The 18,877-nt window shown below is 35.5% G+C and overlaps 1 protein-coding gene across 1 annotated transcript in view; it reads right to left on the bottom strand.

The window, feature by feature from the left end:
- The window catches only part of LRRIQ1 (leucine rich repeats and IQ motif containing 1), a 132,058-nt gene that overhangs the window by 26,925 nt on the left and 86,256 nt on the right, over positions 1–18,877 (bottom strand). Inside the window, exons 16-17 of the mRNA XM_067008314.1 lie at positions 2,916–3,092; positions 90–536 (exon numbers count right to left, since the gene is read on the bottom strand). Of these exons, the coding sequence (XP_066864415.1) occupies positions 90–536; positions 2,916–3,092 (624 nt within the window). The remainder of the gene's footprint in view (positions 1–89; positions 537–2,915; positions 3,093–18,877) is intronic.

The raw sequence follows: 18,877 nt of genomic DNA, 5'->3' as shown, positions 1-18,877 counted from the left end.
TACCAAACTATTATTTGGAAACAATGACTAAGATTCCATAAAAAGTAATAAAATACAACTGTAAAAGAAAAATGATCTATAAATCTTACATTTTTTCATGATGTTCAGTATTCTGGCAGTTCTTCAATAGAGATCTTGTCATTACTGTTTCCATGAATGGTATTCTTTTGGTGCGGAAACTGCTTGCCTTGCTGTCTTCTCTTTTCTGGTCTACTATTTTTTCCTTATTTCTTCCTTTAGTATCTTCACGTAAGGAGGGATTGGTTAGTGAGGAATGACTAGAGCCAGAGTCCATCCATTTCTCAGAAATACCTGGTGGGCCCAGTTTATGTTCATTTGCATAAGAGTAAAGGACTCTATTTTGCAGTATGCTGTCACTGTTTGTAGGAGGCAAATGATTTTGCTGGGCTTCTGATTCTCTCTTGGTGATACTTACATCCCCATGTTCATGTGCATATCGACAATCATTACTAAGTGCCATCAATTTCTTGAAATAATGGCAGAGATTTTCTGCAGCATCCAACGTGAATATATTTCTGAGCAAATAAATAATGAGGATGTTTAATAAGAATTATATCAGCAAATATTAACACTTATACAGGTTTTGAAAATATCCCTGTGTGGCCTGACATATTAAATTTTACTACAAAATTCATTAAAAACTTATTTCTGATTGTTTATATAAAAATTTATCTTATTTCTCACAAAATGTGAAAATATTTGTTTACTTAATTTCAATCCATTAATCCAGATAAAACGTCTGGAAGTTTTAGAATCATTTTTATCCTAGGTACCTTTGGTACAAATGAATGAGAAAAATCCATGCTTTTACTGACATAAGCACGAGAAATGACGGCTGCCTAAATTTGGAGAAGTTATTTATGAAACAAGTTAAAAGTACTTTGTACATCGACTTTTGCCATGCAAAATATTTGTATTGGATTTTTTTTTTTTTTTTGTGGTATGCGGGCCTCACTGTTGTGGCCTCTCCCGTTGCGGAGCACAGGCTCCAGATGCACAGGCTCAGCGGCCATGGCTCATGGGCCCAGCCGCTCTGTGGCATGTGAGATCCTCCCGGACCGGGGCACGAACCCGTGTCCCCTGCATCGGCAGGCAGATTCTCAACCACTGCGCCACCAGGGAAGCCCTGTATTGGATTTTTAAACAAATAAGTTATATCATGTGAAAGTTTTTTTTTTTTTTTTTGCGGTACACGGGCCTCTCACTGTTGTGGCCTCTCCCGTTGCGGAGCACAGGCTCCGGACGCGCAGGCCTAGCGGCCATGGCTCACGGGCTTAGTTGCTCCGCGGCATGTGGGATCTTCCCGGACCAGGGCACGAACCCGTGTCTCCTGCATCAGCAGGCGGATTCTCAACCACTGTGCCACCAGGGAAGCCCCATGGGAAAGTTTTTATTCCCATTTTTCTCTGGAAAAAAAATCCATTGCAAAGATAATTCAAATACTTTAAGACATAAATGTTTGTGATTCTCTTGAACAGTTGTTGGATTTAGCTATACCAAACAAAATGAAAGTTATAATTATTTCCTAAAATATAGAGATAGACACCTCGTATGTTTACAAATGTAGACATTAGCCTAGGTTCTTCCAATATATTTTGATATTTTGTATTTCATTCATTATGTTGGTGAGTAATGCAGAAAAGGTTCAGTTCAATATTGGATGTCAACTGTTTATGGTTAAGTGGTGAATTCACCATCATTTATGACCAAAATAAAAAATACAGTCTATTTTCAATTCTCAAGTAAAACTTTCATTGTAATAACAATAAATTCCCCCAAAGAACTGTAAATCTAAATTTCAACATAAGGGGTGTCAAGAGTCACCTTTACATAAATATTGTAGATTACTATACATACACAAGGAGATATCAGTTTAGATTTACAAAAATATAAATGTAAATAACCTTAGCTTTTGTTAAAAGTAAACATTATCTATAAGAATTGGAATTATTTTTAAAGCTGTGAGATTTACTTATAATATGAATAGGCTATATTTAAAAACATTTAAATAGAAAAACCAACTCTTACATAGTATGAGCATGTAAAAAAGTACAAATAGAAAAAATTTAATATGTAATTTAGTAATTAAATTTAGACATTTGGAAGCACATAACTGTTCCACTTATAATGCAGAATTATCATAAGCAAAATATAAAATAATTTTCCTTTTTCATTTGTGTCTTTTTGGAGCAGTATAAATTAGGAAATAGTTTTAAAAAGATCAATTGTAATTAATTCATAGTGATGCATTCAGAATTCAGGGTGGGGAATGGGAAGTTCTCTTTCTTTGATATATTTTTAGGACTCTGCTCTCAGCCTCTGTCCTCTGAATGTGTGCACATGTTGACTGCTTTTCTCCACTGTGCTCCCATAATACCTTAATACACAAATATATATGTAATATGATTCCTTATATAATAAATATACATAATAAATATCATACGTTTTATAAAACTTGCCTTGCTCCATTGTAACTATTTATTTAGCTAATTTTCTCTTAAGGTAATCGTGAATTCTTTGAGGGTAAAGTGTAATATTTAGATTATTATATGTCTTGCCCATCAATAATTGTTGAAAAAAATGTATGACTGATTAATTGAATGAACAGCTGAATGAATGTTTGCATCTTTTCTTGAAGCTATCCTCATGCTTTCATTTATTTTCATCTAATTTTAGCTCTTAAATTATATTCTAAATTATGTTCAAAATACATATTAATACATTTCAAATAATAAAAAGTGATGCCCAGAAGTTCTTTCTAAAGGGACAATATCCCTAAAACATGCTGTACTAGTCCAAAAGAGTAGCATTGTAACGATCAGAATAGTTTTTAATCACATGTACAAATTGCATTATATCTTTTAATTATGACAAGGGGAAGATAACACTCTTACCTTTCTCCAGTATATTTTTTGGTTAGTAAGTTAAATTCTCTAATCTGGGACTGACAAAGTACCAGGAAACGCTCTAGTTCTAGTTCATAGTGCTCTTCAGTGTGACTTTCTGAATGAGAGGTTAGCATTTCACCATTGAGGATTCTTACAGCAGGTAATATTTTAAGTAGAGAATCCCTATTGAAAACAGGAAAAAAAATTAATAATTTTGAAAAGCAGAGTTTATATCTAAAATAACAATATGCCTATTACTTAATTAATATAAATTCAGAGTATATATCTGAAACTTATTTATTTTGTAGAGAAAATTATACTGTTAAATTTTTTAAAAAAATTATTGTATCATGTCATGTAAAAAGTTTTAGAGATCTTGACACACATTTAACCATTTTCTTCTTTTCTTTTCTTTTGAATTTTATTTATTTTTTTTATACAGCAGGTTCTTATTAGTTATCCATTTTATACATATGAGTGTATATATGTCAATCCCAATCTCCCAATTCATCACACCACCACCACCACCCTCACCACTTTCCCCCCTTGGTGTCCACACGTTTGTTCTCTGCATCTGGGTCTCAATTTCTTCCCTGCAAACCGGTTAATCTCTACCATTTTTCTAGGTTCCACATATATGTGTTAATATATTTGTTTTTCTCTTTCTGACTTACTTCACTCTGTGTGACAGTCTTTAGATCCATCCACGTCTCTACAAATGACTCAATTTCATTCCTTTTTATGGCTGAGTAATATTCCATTGTATGTATGTACCACATCTTCTTTATCCATTCATCTGTCGATGGGCATTTAGGTTGTTTCCATTTCCTGGCTATTGTAAATAGTGCTGCAATGAACATAGGGGTGCATGTGTCGTTTTGAATTATGGTTTTCTCTGGGTATATGCCCAGTAGTGGGATTGTTGGGTCATATGGTAATTCTACTTTTAGTTTTTTAAGGAACCTCCATACTGTTCTCCATAGTGGCTATATCAATTTACATTCCCACCAACAGTGCAGGAGGGTTCCCTTTTTTCCACACCCTCTCCAGCATTTGTTGTTTGTAGATTTTCTGATGATCCCCATTCGAACTGGTGTGAGGTGATTCCTCATTGTAGTTTTGATTTGCATTTCTCTAATAATTAGTGATGTTGAGCAGCTTTTCACGTGCTTCTTGGCCATGTCTTCTTTGGAGAAATGTCTACTTAGGTCTTCTACTCATTTTTGGATTGAGTTGTTTCATTTTTTAATATTGAGCTACATGACCTGTTTATATATTTTAGAGACTCATTCTTTGTCCATTGGTAAATTTGCAAATATTTTCTCCCATTCTGAGGGTTGTCTTTTCATCTTGTTTATAGTTTCCTTTGCTGTGCAGAAATTGTTAAGTTTCATTAGGTCTCATTTGTTTATTTTTGTTTTTATTTCCATTAATCTAGGAGGTGGATCAAAAAAGATCTTGCTGTGATTTATGTCAAAGAGTGTTCTTCCTAAGTTTTCCTCTAAGAATTTTATAGTGTCCGGACTTACATTTAGGTCTCTAATCAATGTTGAGTTTATTTTTGTGTATGGTGTTAGGGAGTGTCCTAATTCCATTCTTTTACATGTAGCTGTCCATAGGTGCGTGGGTTTATCTCTGAGCTTTCTATCTTGTTCCATTGATCTATGTTTCTGTTTTTGTGCCAGTACCATATTATCTTGATTACTGTAGCTTTGTAGTATAGTCTTAAGTCCAGGAGCCTGATTCCTCCAGCTCTGTTTTTTCCCTCAAGACTTCTTTGGCTATTTGGGGTCTTTTGTGTCCCTATACAAATTTTAAGATTTTTTGTTCTAGTTCTGTAAAAAATGCCATTGGTAATTTGATAGGGATTGCATTGAATCTGTAGATTGCTTTGGGTAGTATAGTCATTTTCACAGTATTGATTCTTCCAATCCAAGAACATGGTATATCTCGCCATCTGTTGGTATCATCTTTAATTTCTTTCATCAGTGTCTTATAGTTTTCTGCATACAGATCTTTTGTCTCCCTAGGTAGGTTTACTCCTAGGTATTTTATTCTTTTTGTTGCAATGGTAAATGGGATTGTTTCCTTAATTTCTCTTTCAGATTTTTCAACATTAGTGTATAGGAATGCAAGAGATTTCTGTTCATTAATTTTGCATCCTGCTACTTTACCAAATTCATTGATTAGCTCTAGTAGTTTTCTGGTGGCATCTTTAGGATTCTCCATGTATAGTATCATATCATCTGCAAACAGTGACAGTTTTACTTCTTCTTTTCCAGTTTGTATTCCTTTTATTTCTTTTTCTTCTTTGATTGTCATGGCTAGGACTTCCAAAACTATGTTGAATAATAATGGTGAGAGTGGACATCCTTGTCTTATTCCCGATCTTAGAGGAAATGCTTTCAGTTTTTCACCATTGAGAATGATGTTTGCTGTGGGTTTGTCATATATGGCCTTTATTATGTTGAGGTAGGTTCCCTCTATGTGCACTTTCTGGAGAGTTTTTATCATAAATGGTGTTGAATTTTGTCAAAAGCTTTTTCTTCAGCTATTGAGATGATCATATGGTTTTCTTCTTCAATTTGTTAATATGGTGTATCACATTGATTGGTTTGCATATACTGAAGAATCCTTGCATCCCTGAGATAAATCCCACTTGATCATGGTGTATGATCCTTTTAATGTGTTGTTGGATTCTGTGCTAATATTTTGTTGAGGATTTTTGCATCTATATTCATCAGTGATATTGGTCTGTAATTTTCTTTTTTTGTAATATCTTTGTCTGGTTTTGGTATCAGGGTGATGGTGGCCTCATAGAATGAGTTTGGGAGTATTCCTTCCTCTGAAATTTTTTGGAAGGGTTTGAGAAGGATGGGTGTTAGCTCTTCTGTAAATGTTTGATAGAATTCACCTGTGAAGCCATGTGGTCCTGGACTTTTGTTTGTTGGAAGATTTTTAATCACAGTTTCAATTTCATTACTTGTGATTAGTCTGTTCATATTTTCTATTTCTTCCTGGTTCAGTGTTGGAAGGTTATACCTTTCTAGTCAAGCTAGATCCCTACGTGTGCCTCCAGCCCTGAAGGGTAGTGTTTCTGAAAAGATTGTCCTTGAACTACTGTATCAGTGGTACTTGGGGTGCTTTTTAAAATGCAGAGTCTTCAGCTACACATAGACCTCTACTGGCATATTCAGGGGAATCTGTATTTTTAAAACATAGTCTTTCTTGTGCACCTTAAAGAGTAAAACCACTACATTGGGAAGAAAATAGACCTCAGCACGTAGACCTCAGCACGTTATGCTAAAATCAGAGATGATCGGGTTTAAAGTAAAAAAAAAAAAAAAAAAAAAAAAAAAGACAATAAAAACTCTTAAAGAAACTCTGAAATTCAAATCATTTGCAAATTGTCCTAAATTTAAAAAAAAGGCTTGCATGGAAACTTATACCATAGTCTATATATCAAAGATAGCAGAAGAATTTGCTAAAATAAGGGATATTGTGTTCCTGGGCAGTTACATTCCAATGATATGTCACTGATTAACTTTGCCATTGGGTTTATATAATTGTTGTGAACTTTTTACAGAAAACTATTCCTGTAACTCTAAAATTAGAGAGTACATACCAAATAAATAAAGAAATCAGCTTTCTACTCAGAAATAATTGATGGTTGGAATAAAGAGCCATTTTAACCATATAATCTAATATAATCCAAGAGGCAAAAATATACGAATTTGCTTTATCAGATTAAGGAACAGATCAATATTTTACCACAAACATTTTACCTAATAAAAAAGTGCTTATGCTCCAGACAACCAAAGTAATGAAAAATAATTTCAAAGGTAATACAGGACATTAGAGTTCTTTCTAGGTGTTGCAACTGGCATCATGTGGAAGCTGTTGAGATGTTAATTGACACGGAACAGCAAAATGATAGTTTTATCATCAAATGCTATATTTTGGACATGGATATTGATATAGATATCATCAAGTATAATATTTTAGCTACACACAATAATTTTAGAGAATGTGGGCCAACAGTGCTTGAATTTTTACATTTGGAATATTTTGATATTACACTCATCACCTTTACATTAAAAATTCCCAGTTTATTTTAGTCACAATATTTTGAACTTCTTTGGATGTAAAAATTTAGTTTGCTTGTATCTTCAAGAATATGACAGTGTCTTCAAATTTGTGAATCACATAATAAATATCCAGATTGGAGTTCGTGTTTTATTTAAACATTTTTTTCTGAAATCTTTTTTTTAAGGAACAATAGTCAGATTTGTATAACTTAGTAGTGCATGAATTGGCCTTAAATTCAAATGCAGCCTTATAAAGAGCCTATGATAAATATATTAGAAAGTACTGTAACAAGTTGATTCATGTTCAAAATGAAGTATAAGGACATGTGAGATCTCAGCCTTAGTTTTTCCAGCTGGGCTCCTCCTAGTCAAGGGCTGAATCAATATTTCATTTAGTGAAAACTTCCTGGTGAATATTCTGTCACTTAAGAAGCTCTATTAATCATTAATGAATGAAACACATTCCCAAAGGAAATTCCAAACTGAGTCTGTGGATTAAGTTTTAAAAAGAGATTTCTTTTAGTACATCAGTTTTGTTCGTGTTATCACTGGCTAGACATGAAAGTAAGAAGCCAATTGGGAAAATCTATAACTAATCCCTTCGTTGGTATCAAGGGGTTATGTAAAGTTCATTGGAACATACTGGTTAAAGTCTGAGTTGATCCTTTCATTAACAAATCCATATTTTATAGATTACTAGATTTTAACCTCTTTAGAAAAATGAATTTCTTCTTAAAATTATGAAAGCTGTATTAGAGCAACTGATCCAAGTGAAACTTGATAGGTAAAATTTTCAAGTTGCTATTAGTCTAGTCCATAAAAGTTAACTTAAACATAGAAATTGTAATAGCGAAATAATTGTATATATAAATACTACCTATTCTCTTTCAGCATTGATTATTTCTAATTAAATATTATCTTTAAAACTATAAAGTATATATGCTTAGTAAGTGTAATAAAATATGAATGTTTATCTTTATGTATTACAGTGTTATATCAATAGATTTTACAAGAAGCACATTTTATTCAATAAAATAGTGCTTATGCTTTCTACAAACAAAATAATGAAAAATAAATAAATTAAAAGGTTACTCAGGACATATGTTTGTTTCTAGTTGTTGCAACTTGCAACATGGCAGCTGTTCAGATGGTAACTGATACCAGATCAGCAGGAGAACTCATGTCCTATTTGTCCAACACCTAATAGAAAAACCATTGCCCCCCCCAAAGAACTTGCTCTGAATAATGGGCACAGCTGCTATTTTTTTTTTTTTTTTTTTTTTTTTTTTTTTTTTTTTTTTTGTGGTACGCGGGCCTCTCACTGTCGTGGCCTCTCCCGTTGCGGAGCACAGGCTCCGGACGCGCAGGCTCAACGGCCATGGCTCACGGGCCCAGTTGCTCCGCGGCATGTGGGATCTTCCCGGACCGGGGCACGAACCCGTGTCCCCTGCATTGGCAGGCGGATTCTCAACCACTGCGCCACCAGGGAAGCCCAGCTGCTATTTTTATTTGTCACTGTATGCCAACTATATAACTTGTTCTATAGAATTACTTGTGAAAATATCTCTCTAGAAACAACCCATCAGACATTTTCATTATAAATAATATCACCTGCTAAGCAGTCTTTCAGACATGATTACACTCTTCTTTTTGTATGGGAAATTTCACTCTAAGATCTGGTTCCTAGAAAGGAGGACCAAAAACTTGGGGGATTAGTGCTTTAAATCTCAATGTAAGAGAAGCACAGCCCTAGAATGTGAGCTAGTGCATCTGGATGGGGACCCTGACTGCTTCTATTCCAGAAAAGGGAGTCCTTCACCAAGCTGGTAACAGGTCTAGAAACATATCTAGGTGGCCTTTTCACATATGCACACAAAATCTTTAAATAGTTTTAAATTTCTGATCACCTTATGATTTGACATTAACTAATAGCTGACATTTCCTATAATAATTTGTCCTAAGATCAGCTTCTCAGGAAACTTGGAGAATCTGATAAATACTATGGTTCCCTAGGAGTCTGAGGACTCCAATTTTAGAACTCCAGATATTGATAATTACTGCAAATCAACGATAATATAAATTTTCAATTTATAGAAAATAACATTTTCAATCACTAAAAAAAATGGAAAAAATTCAATAGAAAAATTAGAGGGGCTGAAACATGCATGTTTTCAAGCTTTTACACATTATAATGTAATTAAATTCAGCAATGTATTCCTCCAACAAATAATTTGGGGTGTCTACTAAATACAAGGCATACAAGGACTCTAAACTATAAGGATCTGTACAATAATCTGGGGTCACTTCTACTACTTAATTTCAGCCATTTCTTAACACTTGGATTTTCATTTAATTTGGCTACTTTCCCCTCATCTCTTCTCATTTTTCTACTAAAAACAAGCTTCCCCCAATACTATTTTCATTTTCATATAACTATTCAAAATTTCTCTATAGCTCCTTAAAAATAATGGCTAGCATTATCAAGTATGCTTTCTGACAGGCACTACTATAAAGTGCTGTCATGTGGTAGCATATTTATTCCTCATAGAGACTCTTGGTATGCTCTGCTATTCATGTTCTTCTCTATTTTTCCCAGGGTTTTTTTTGCAGTTAGTTTGGCCATGTGACTAGTTACAGTTAATAAAGTATGAGAGAAGTGATCACTGCCACTTTTGAGGGCAGAGTGGTTAAATGTCAGTTGTTTTCCTGGTGGTCATTTTCCCCACCACAATCTACTACCTAAAAAAGTGAGGTTTAGTTCTGCTAGGAGTCTGACGTGGCCGACTGCAGGGAGGTCTGTGACCCATCTGTACCGAATCACTCCCCTCGAAAATGATCCAGTTGATGTTCCAATTGACAGGCTCCTGGATCAGAACTAACCTTTAAATGGTAGCAATAAAAGAAGCTCTGTGAAGAGCTGACCCAAACCCAATCTTAACTTGCAAAAGGAAGAAAGCTGAAGTTGAAGGTTTGAGGCCATCAATCTTGTGGCATATCTTAGATGGAAAACATCAGCAAACTAGCCAAGAAAAGGATTACTGACCAAAAGTGAAGGAAAACAGCTAACAGATATTCTGAAATTTACATGGAAAACCAGTGCAGGAAATACTGGAAGATGGAATACAATAGAATATTGAGGAATGGCTTATCGTCTCTCATGAGGAATCTAAAAATACAAAGTGTGACTGCCTGTATTCTTCAGCATTCTCCAGAGAAACAGAACTAAACGGATGTGTGACTTATGTGAGATTGATTCATTATAAGGAATTGGCTGACTGGCTCATGCAACTGCAGAGGCTAACAAATCCCAAGATCTGTAAGGAGAATGAAGACGATGAAGAAATGATTTATAATCCACCTTCCATGGAGGAAAGATGACCTGGGCACAGTTTCAGAGAGCAGGCATCCTCCTGGACACATTGAGGACCCAGGCTGGAGCACATCATGTATGAATATATAGCACATCCTATCTGGGGTGTCCTGTTTTCATGACCAAAGACTGGAGCAAAACAAGTTGTTCTTTCAAATAATTCTTTCAAAGAAGAGCATTTTTAAGAATATACAATGGAGAAAAGACAGCCTCTTCAATAAGTGGTGTTGGGAAAACTGGACAGCTACATGTAAAAGAATGAAATTAGAACACTCCCTAACACCATGCACAAAAATAAACTCAAAATGGATTAAAGACCTAAACGTAAGGCCAGACACTATCAAACACTTAGAGGAAAACATAGGCAGAACACAGCATGACATAAATCACAGCAAGAGCCTTTATGACCCATCTCTTAGAGAAATGGAAATAAAAACAAAAATAAACAAATGGGACCTAATGAAACTTAAAAGCTTTTGCAGAGCAAAGGAAACCATAAACAAGATGAAAAGACAACCCTCAGGATGGGAGAAAATATTTGCAAACGAAGCAACTGACAAAGGATTAATCTCCAAAATTTACAAGCAGCTCATGCAGCTCAATATCAAAAAAACAACCGAATCCAAAAATGGGCAGAAGACCTAAGTAGACATTTCTCCAAAGAAGATATACAGCATTGCCAACAAACACATAAAAGAATTCTCAACATCACTAGTCATTAGAGAAATGCAAATCAAAACTACAATGAGGAATCACCTCACACCAGTCAGAATGGCCATCAAAAAATTTACAATAAATGCTAGAGAAGGTGTGGAGAAAAGGGAACCCTCTTGAACTGTTAGTGGGAATGTAAATTGATACAGCCACTATGGAGAACAGTATGGAGGTTCCTTAAAAAACTACAAATAGAACTACCATACGACCCAGCAATCCCACTACTGGGCATATACCCTGAGAAAACCATAATTCAAAAAGAGTCATGTACCACAATGTTGAATGCAGCTCTATTTACAATAGCCAGGACATGGAAGCAACCTGAGTGTCCATTGACAGATGAATGGATAAAGAAGATGTGGCACATATATACAATGGAATATTACTCAGCCATGAAAAGAAACGAAATTGAGTTATTTGTAGTGAGGTGGATGGACCTAGAGTCTCTCATACAGAGTGAAGTCAGTCAGAAAGAGAAAACTATCATATGCTAACATATATATGGAATCTAAAAAAGAAAAAATGGTTCTGAAGAACCTAGGGGCAGGACAGGAACAAAGATGCAGATGTAGAGAATGGACATGAGGACACGGGGAGGGGGAAGGGTAAGCTGGGACAAAGTGAGAGAATGGCATGGACATATATACACTACCAAATGTAAAACAGATAGCTAGTGGGAAGCAGCCGCATAGCACAGGGAGATCAGCTTGGTGCTTTGTGTCCACCTAGAGGGGTGAGATAGGGAGGGTGGGAGGGAGACGCAAGAGAGAGATATGGGGATATATGTATATGTATAGCTGATTCACTATGTTATAAGGCAGAAACTGACACACCACTGTAAAGCAATTATACTCCAATAAAGACGTTAAAAAAAAACAGTGAGGTTATGTTGAAGTTATGTGACACAGAGTCACAAAATGGAAGCAGCCTGAGTTTCTGAGTCTGCTTAGATTAGACAGGCCAAACTCACATCAGACATAATGTAAACAAACAAACAAAAACCTTCTAATGTATTAAACCACATAGATTTCTGAGTTTGTTGCTGTGTGGTATAACCTATACTACCCTAATGAATAGATCCTGAGATAGGTTCTATTATTATACCCATTTTACAGATGAAGGAAGAGACATAGCAAGATTAAGTAATTTGATCAAGGCAAACAACCAGGAAGTGGTGGAACTAGATATGCACCTGAGCAGTTTACTCACAAGGCCCATATATATATTCACTATGCTACAGTCCCTTTCCATGACCACAGGATAAAGGAGACTTTTTATCCTCGCATATGAAACCTTTTACAATCTGGCAGTAATACAACACATGAAACCGCAGAGTACAATGTTTAAATTCTAGGCTTCAGAACTAAAATTCCACCCCTGACACTAACTTCATAACTGGGTAAGTCACAGGGTATCTAAGCTTCAGTAAATACTCTGTAAATTGAGAATGATAATTACAGAACCTAACTCAGCTGCTGTGAAATGAAGGAATATATATAGGTACTTAGCCCAATCTCTGACACACTGTAAGCATAAGTACTCGATTTCTTACTTCTTTCCAATGGTATTCCCACTATACCCAATTTACCTTAATAGACTGGCCTTCTAACAGAGCCAAACTTCACCTTTCACATTCCCTCCTTTTTTGGATATTTCCTCCATCAGAAGTGTTTTCTTTTAATTTGGTTTTCATTTTTTTTTAATTTAATTTTATTTATTTAGTTTTTGACCACTTCGTGCAGCATGTTGGATTTAGTTTCCCAACAAGGGATTGAACCCGTGCCCTCTGCATTGAGAGAGCAGAGTCTTAACCACTGGACCACCAGGGAAGTCCCTGATTTTCAGTCTTACCAAACTTTTGAGGTTTAACTCAAAGTATGCCTCTTCAGCGCAGGCAGTTTTCCCTGGTCACACTAAATTAAGATAATATTTCCAAATTTCTAAAGCATATCTCTTGCCTACAATAATCATCTGACACTTATATTTTATTAGGTACTAAAATCTAAGAGTTGAGAGCACAGATTCTGGAGCTAGACTGCATGGATTTGAATCCTGGGTCTTTGACTTGCTAACTGTGTGAAACTGGGCAGGCTACTTAGCCTTTTGGGAACTCAGTTTTCTTAAGTATAAAATGGGGACACTAGATTGCTATTTCATCAGGCATATTGTGAGGAGTAAATGAGAATGATGAGAACGGTGCTGGGCACAAAGTCAATGCTGTTTCAGTGTTTGTTACCATTAGTTTTCATGGTTATCATTTTTTCATACATTTTCTATCCCTAACAAGATTATAAAAATGACTTGAAATCATGGGTTACATTGAATATCCCTTATAATGTCTAACATGTTTGGACACTGGTTGCATGCAGCAGGCATACACTAAATACTTGGTGACTGAATAAGAACCCATATATAGTCTGGTAGGCCTAGTAATAGAAAATAATAGATTTTTGTGTGCTTACCGTGTTCTAGAAATTGTTATCAATAAAACATGTGTATTATCCCATTCAAATCTAATGGCTATACCATAAGATAGGTACCATTTTTATCCTCATTTTACTAATGAAGATTTAGAGACATAGAACAGTTAAGTTACTTGCCCAGGATCACAAAACACAGGGCAGGAGGAAGATGTCCTTGTTTAAAAACACAATGATTTTCAAACTTTAGTGCACACTGAATCACACAAAGGGCTTGATAAAACACAGATTACTGGGAATCATCTGCTAGCTTCTGATTCAGTGGATCTGGACAGTGTTCAAAATTTTGCATTTCTAACAGGTTTCCAAGTGATGATGAAACTGCTGGTCTGGGGGATACATCTTTAAGAACCACTGCACTGGGTTATACTCTTTCCTCCATGCTATACAGCTTAAATTGCACTTAGAAACAGATGTTTCTAAACTAGAAGTTGACAGGTTCTGTTCTAAAACATGTGGAAACATACCAGGTTTCCCTAAAAATACTGTAACATTAGAAATTTATGTGGAAACTGAGCTGTAAAGAAAAAAGAAAGAAAAATAGATTTTCTGGCAAAAAGATAACTTTTCTGTGATACTCAACTTCTCAATGAGTAGCAAATCACACAGGGGTTTGACTTGGTGTAAAAATGCTGTTGTTTTCTTAACTAAATGTCAATTAACAAATTCAAGAAACCAATACATCTAGAAAGAGAATGTCACAGGTTTGCAGTGACCTTAGACAAGGGAGGGAACAGGGACTACTCTCTAGACTCTTTTATCTTTTTCTACAGGTGTCTTAAGTCAGGTAAAGGAATTTTAAACATAATCAGATCATTGGTTTTTCTGTAAGATATCTTATATTCCTCTGAAGTACTCAGAAAAACAAGGATCTTCCTGGCTATGGCCACGCATCACAGGGAAACCAAATCAGGGGAAAGAGTCAACTGCTTCTGCCCTAGGACTGGATGTCACAACAAACTATTTTTCAGTTATTCATTTCTCCCTTTCTATATTTTATTCATAAATTATTTTTTACTACCTCATCAAACTGATAAGACTTGATAAGACTTGATAAGACTTGCTGACTTGATCCAAACTTAAGATCCTGAAATAGATTTTCCTACCTGAATTTTAGTAAATGGTTGCCTTTCCCTACACTTAGCATGTTGCCAAACACACCTTGCTAAATTAGGCTACAAGCCCTGTCCATTTTGGCTTGTTCTGCCTTGATATATCTATGTCCTGATATGATATAAATGTCAAATGTACAATAAATCATATTAAACCACCTAACAAATGCATGCTGCTGGACATAAAAAGAGATAAGAGTTCAGGCCATAAACATCACCAGTACTAGAAAATTCCAAAGTGGATATATGCAAAGTTTTTCAGTATACTGGGATTTAATTCACCTAGACCTGGTAAATGAGTCTGAGGGTGTGTGAGAGAAAAACCACTTAAAGCCAAGGGAAAGAACAAGTGGGAAGCAAAAGGCAGAAAAATTACAGGAACTCACATGAGGATGGGAATAATTCTCATCAGCCAAAGATGAAAGTATACATATAAGAGAAACTGAGCAGAATGCTCAGAAAGTTGGTGCCATAGTAGTGGGGCTAAATTAGCACTAGTATGAAGATTTCTTTGAGACTTCCCTAACAGAACTTAAAAGGAAGTTTTGAAAGTATCTCACTACTTCCAAGTAATGTAGCTGCTGCATGTGAGAAGCAAAATATGTTATTTAAAGGAAAAAAAACAAAATTAAGAAATCAACAAGTATAAAATTTTAAATGTCCAGACTACAACCAAAATTGACTGGGCATGCAAGAAGTAGGAAAATATGACCCAGAATCCTTAAAAAAATAAATAAAAATAGATCTCAAAATGATAGAGATGATGAAATTAACAGACAAGGATGTTAAAAACAGCTATTATAAATATTATCCATATGTTCAAGGTGATTCAGGAAAATATGACCATGATTAGGAGAGAAATTGTAAATGTTAAAAGATAAAGGATGGGGGCTTCCCTGGTGGCGCAGTGCTTGAGAATCCGCCTACCGATGAAGGGGACACGGGTTTGTGCCCTGGTCCGGGAAGATCCCACATGCCACGGAGCGGCTGGGCCCGTGAGCCATGGCCACTGAGCCTGCCTGTCTGGAGCCTGTGCTCCGCAATAGGAGAGGCCACAACAGTGAGAGGCCTGCGTACCACAAAAAAAATAAATAAATAAAAATAAAGGAAACGTCTCAAAATGAAAATCATAATATCTGATCTGAACTGAACAACAGTCTAGATGAGATTAACAGCAGAGTAGCTATACAGGAAGAAAATATCAGAGAATTTGAAGACATAGCAATAACTAGTAAGACTGAAATAGAGGCAGAAAAAAAGTATAATAAATATAAGAACAGAGCAATAGTGACTACTGGGATATATCAAGTGGTCTAATACTGATGAATTTAGAGTCCTAGTAGGATAAGATAGAACAAAATATTTGAAAATTACTAGCCAACAATTTTCAAAATTTCATAGAAACTATAAATTCACTGTATCTGAGAGGTTCAGTAAATCCTAAAAATGGATGGACTTAGAGATTATCATATTAAGTGAAGTAACTACATCACACAGAGAAAGACAAATTTCATATGATATCACTTATATGTGGAATAAAAAAATGATAAAAATGAACTTATTACAACACAGAAATAGACTCAAAGACAAACTTATGGTTCCCAAAGAAGAAAGACGGGAGGAGAGATAAATTAGGAGTTTAGGATTAATAGATACACACTACTATATATAAAGTAGATAAACATTAAGGACTTACTGTATAAGAAAGGGAACTATATTCAATAACTTGTAATAACCCATAAAAGAAAAAAATTTGAAAAGAATACACACACTCACACATAACTGAATCACTTTGCTGTACACCTGCAACTAACACAACATGGTAAATCAACTATACATTAATATTTAAAAACTTAAGCCAATAAACAACAAAAAATCCTAAGCAGAGTAAATCTATATAAAAGCAACCAAAGCACATTACAATCAAATTGCTGAAGACCACTGATGAAGAGAAAATCTTAAAAGTACTCAGAGACAGAGGAATGAAAACATGAATGTTCACAGACTTCTCATCAGAAACAGTGAAAGTTATAAGACAGTGGAGAGACATTTTTAAACAATTGGAAGAGGGGACTGACCACCCAGGGGATTTTTCAAGGTGATAAAAATGTTCAATACCTTGATTGTGGTGGTTTTTACACAATATTCATACTCATAAACTGATACTCAAAAATGATAAATTTTATTATATGTAAATTACTTCAAAAATGTCATTATAAAAAAGATGAAGCTTAACTTAGGGAAAATGGTGTTAGCATAATTTCAGAGTTTCAGATTAGAGAATTTTTTTTTTTTTTTTTTTTTTTTTTGCGGTACGCGGGCCTCTCACTGTTGTGGCCTCTCCCGTTGCGGAGCACAGGCTCCGGACGCACAGGCTCAGCGGCCATGGCTCACGGGCTTAGTTGCTCCGCGGCATGTGGGATCTTCCCGGACCAGGGCACGAACCCGTGTCTCCTGCATCGGCAGGCGGATTCTCAACCACTGCGCCACCAGGGAAGCCCTAGAGAATTTTTTTAAAAAGAAAATTTGTTTAAAAAAAATCACAGAGCAGACGCAAGAAGAATTACAATCCTGCAGCCTGTGGAAGAGAAACCGGGTTCACAGAAAGACAGACAAGATGAAAAGGCAGAGGGCTATGTACCAGATGAAGGAACAAGATAAAACCCCAGAAAAACAACTAAGTGAAGTGAAGATAGGCAACCTTCCAGAAAAAGAATTCAGAATAATGAGAATGAAGATGATCCAGGACCTCAGAAAAAGAATGGAGGCAAAAATCGAGAAGATGCAAGAAATGTTTAACAAAGACCTAGAAGAATTAAAGAACAAACAGAGATGAACAATACAATAACTGAAATGAAAACTACACTAGAAGGAATCAAGAGCAGAATAACTGAGGCAGAAGAACAGATAAGTGACCTGGAAGACAGAATGGTGGAATTCACTGCTGCAGAACAGAATAAAGAAAAAAAATGAAAAGAAATGAAGACAGCCTAAGAGGCCTCTGGGACAACATTAAATGCAAAAACATTTGCATTATAGGGGTCCCAGAAGGAGAAGAGAGAGAGAAAGGACCAGAGAAAATATTAGAAGAGATTATAGTTGAAAAATTCCCTAACATGGGAAAGGAAATAGCCACCCAGTCGAGGAAGTGCAGAGAGTCCCATACAGGATAAACCCATGGAAAAACACGCCAAGACACACAGTAATCAAATTGGCAAAAATTAAAGACAAAGAAAAATTATTTAAAGCAGCAAGGGAAAAACAACAAATAACATACAAGGGAACTCCAATAAGGTTAACAGCTGATTTCTCAGCAGAAACGCTACAAGCCAGAAGGGAGGGAAATGATATATCTAAAGTGATGAAAGGGAAGAACCTACCACCAAGATTACTCTACCCGGCAAGGATCTCATTCAGATATGATAGAGAAATCAAAAGCTTTACAGACAAGCAAAAGCTAAGAGAATTCACCACCACCAAACTAGCTCTACAAAAAATACTAAAGGAACTCCTCTAAGTGGAAACACAAGAGAAGAAAAGGACCTACAGAAACAAACCCAAAACAATTAAGAAAATGGTCATAGGAACATACATATCGATAATTACCTTAAACGTGAGTGGATTAAATGCTCCAACCAAAAGACACAGGTTCGCTGAATGGATACAAAAACAAGACCCACATATATGCTGTCTACAACAGACCCACTTCAGACATAGGGACACATACAGACTGAAAGTGAGGTGATGGAAAAAGATATTCCATGCAAATGGAAATCAAAAGAAAGCTGGAGTAGCAATACTCATGTCAGATAAAATAGACTTTAAAATAAAGAATGTTACAAGAGACAAGGAAGGACACTACATAATGATCATGGGATCAATCCAAGAAGAAGCTATAACAATTATAAATATATATGCACCCAACATAGGAGCATCTCACTATATAAGGCAACTGCTAACAGCTATAAAAGAGGAAATTACAGTAACACAATAATAGGGGGGGATTTTCACACCTCACTTACACCAATAGGGAGATCATCCAAACAGAAAATTAATAAGGAAACAAAACCTTTAAATGATACAACAGACCAGATAGATTTAATTGATATTCATAGGACATTCCATCCCAAAACAGCAGATTACACTTTCTTCTCAAGTGCGCATGGAACATTCTCCAGGATATATCACATCTTGGGTCACAAAT

This window comes from Kogia breviceps, chromosome 12 (assembly GCF_026419965.1).
Source record: "Kogia breviceps isolate mKogBre1 chromosome 12, mKogBre1 haplotype 1, whole genome shotgun sequence".
Classification (NCBI taxonomy): Eukaryota; Metazoa; Chordata; class Mammalia; order Artiodactyla; family Physeteridae; genus Kogia; species Kogia breviceps.
This window is presented reverse-complemented; position numbering and strand designations above follow the sequence as displayed.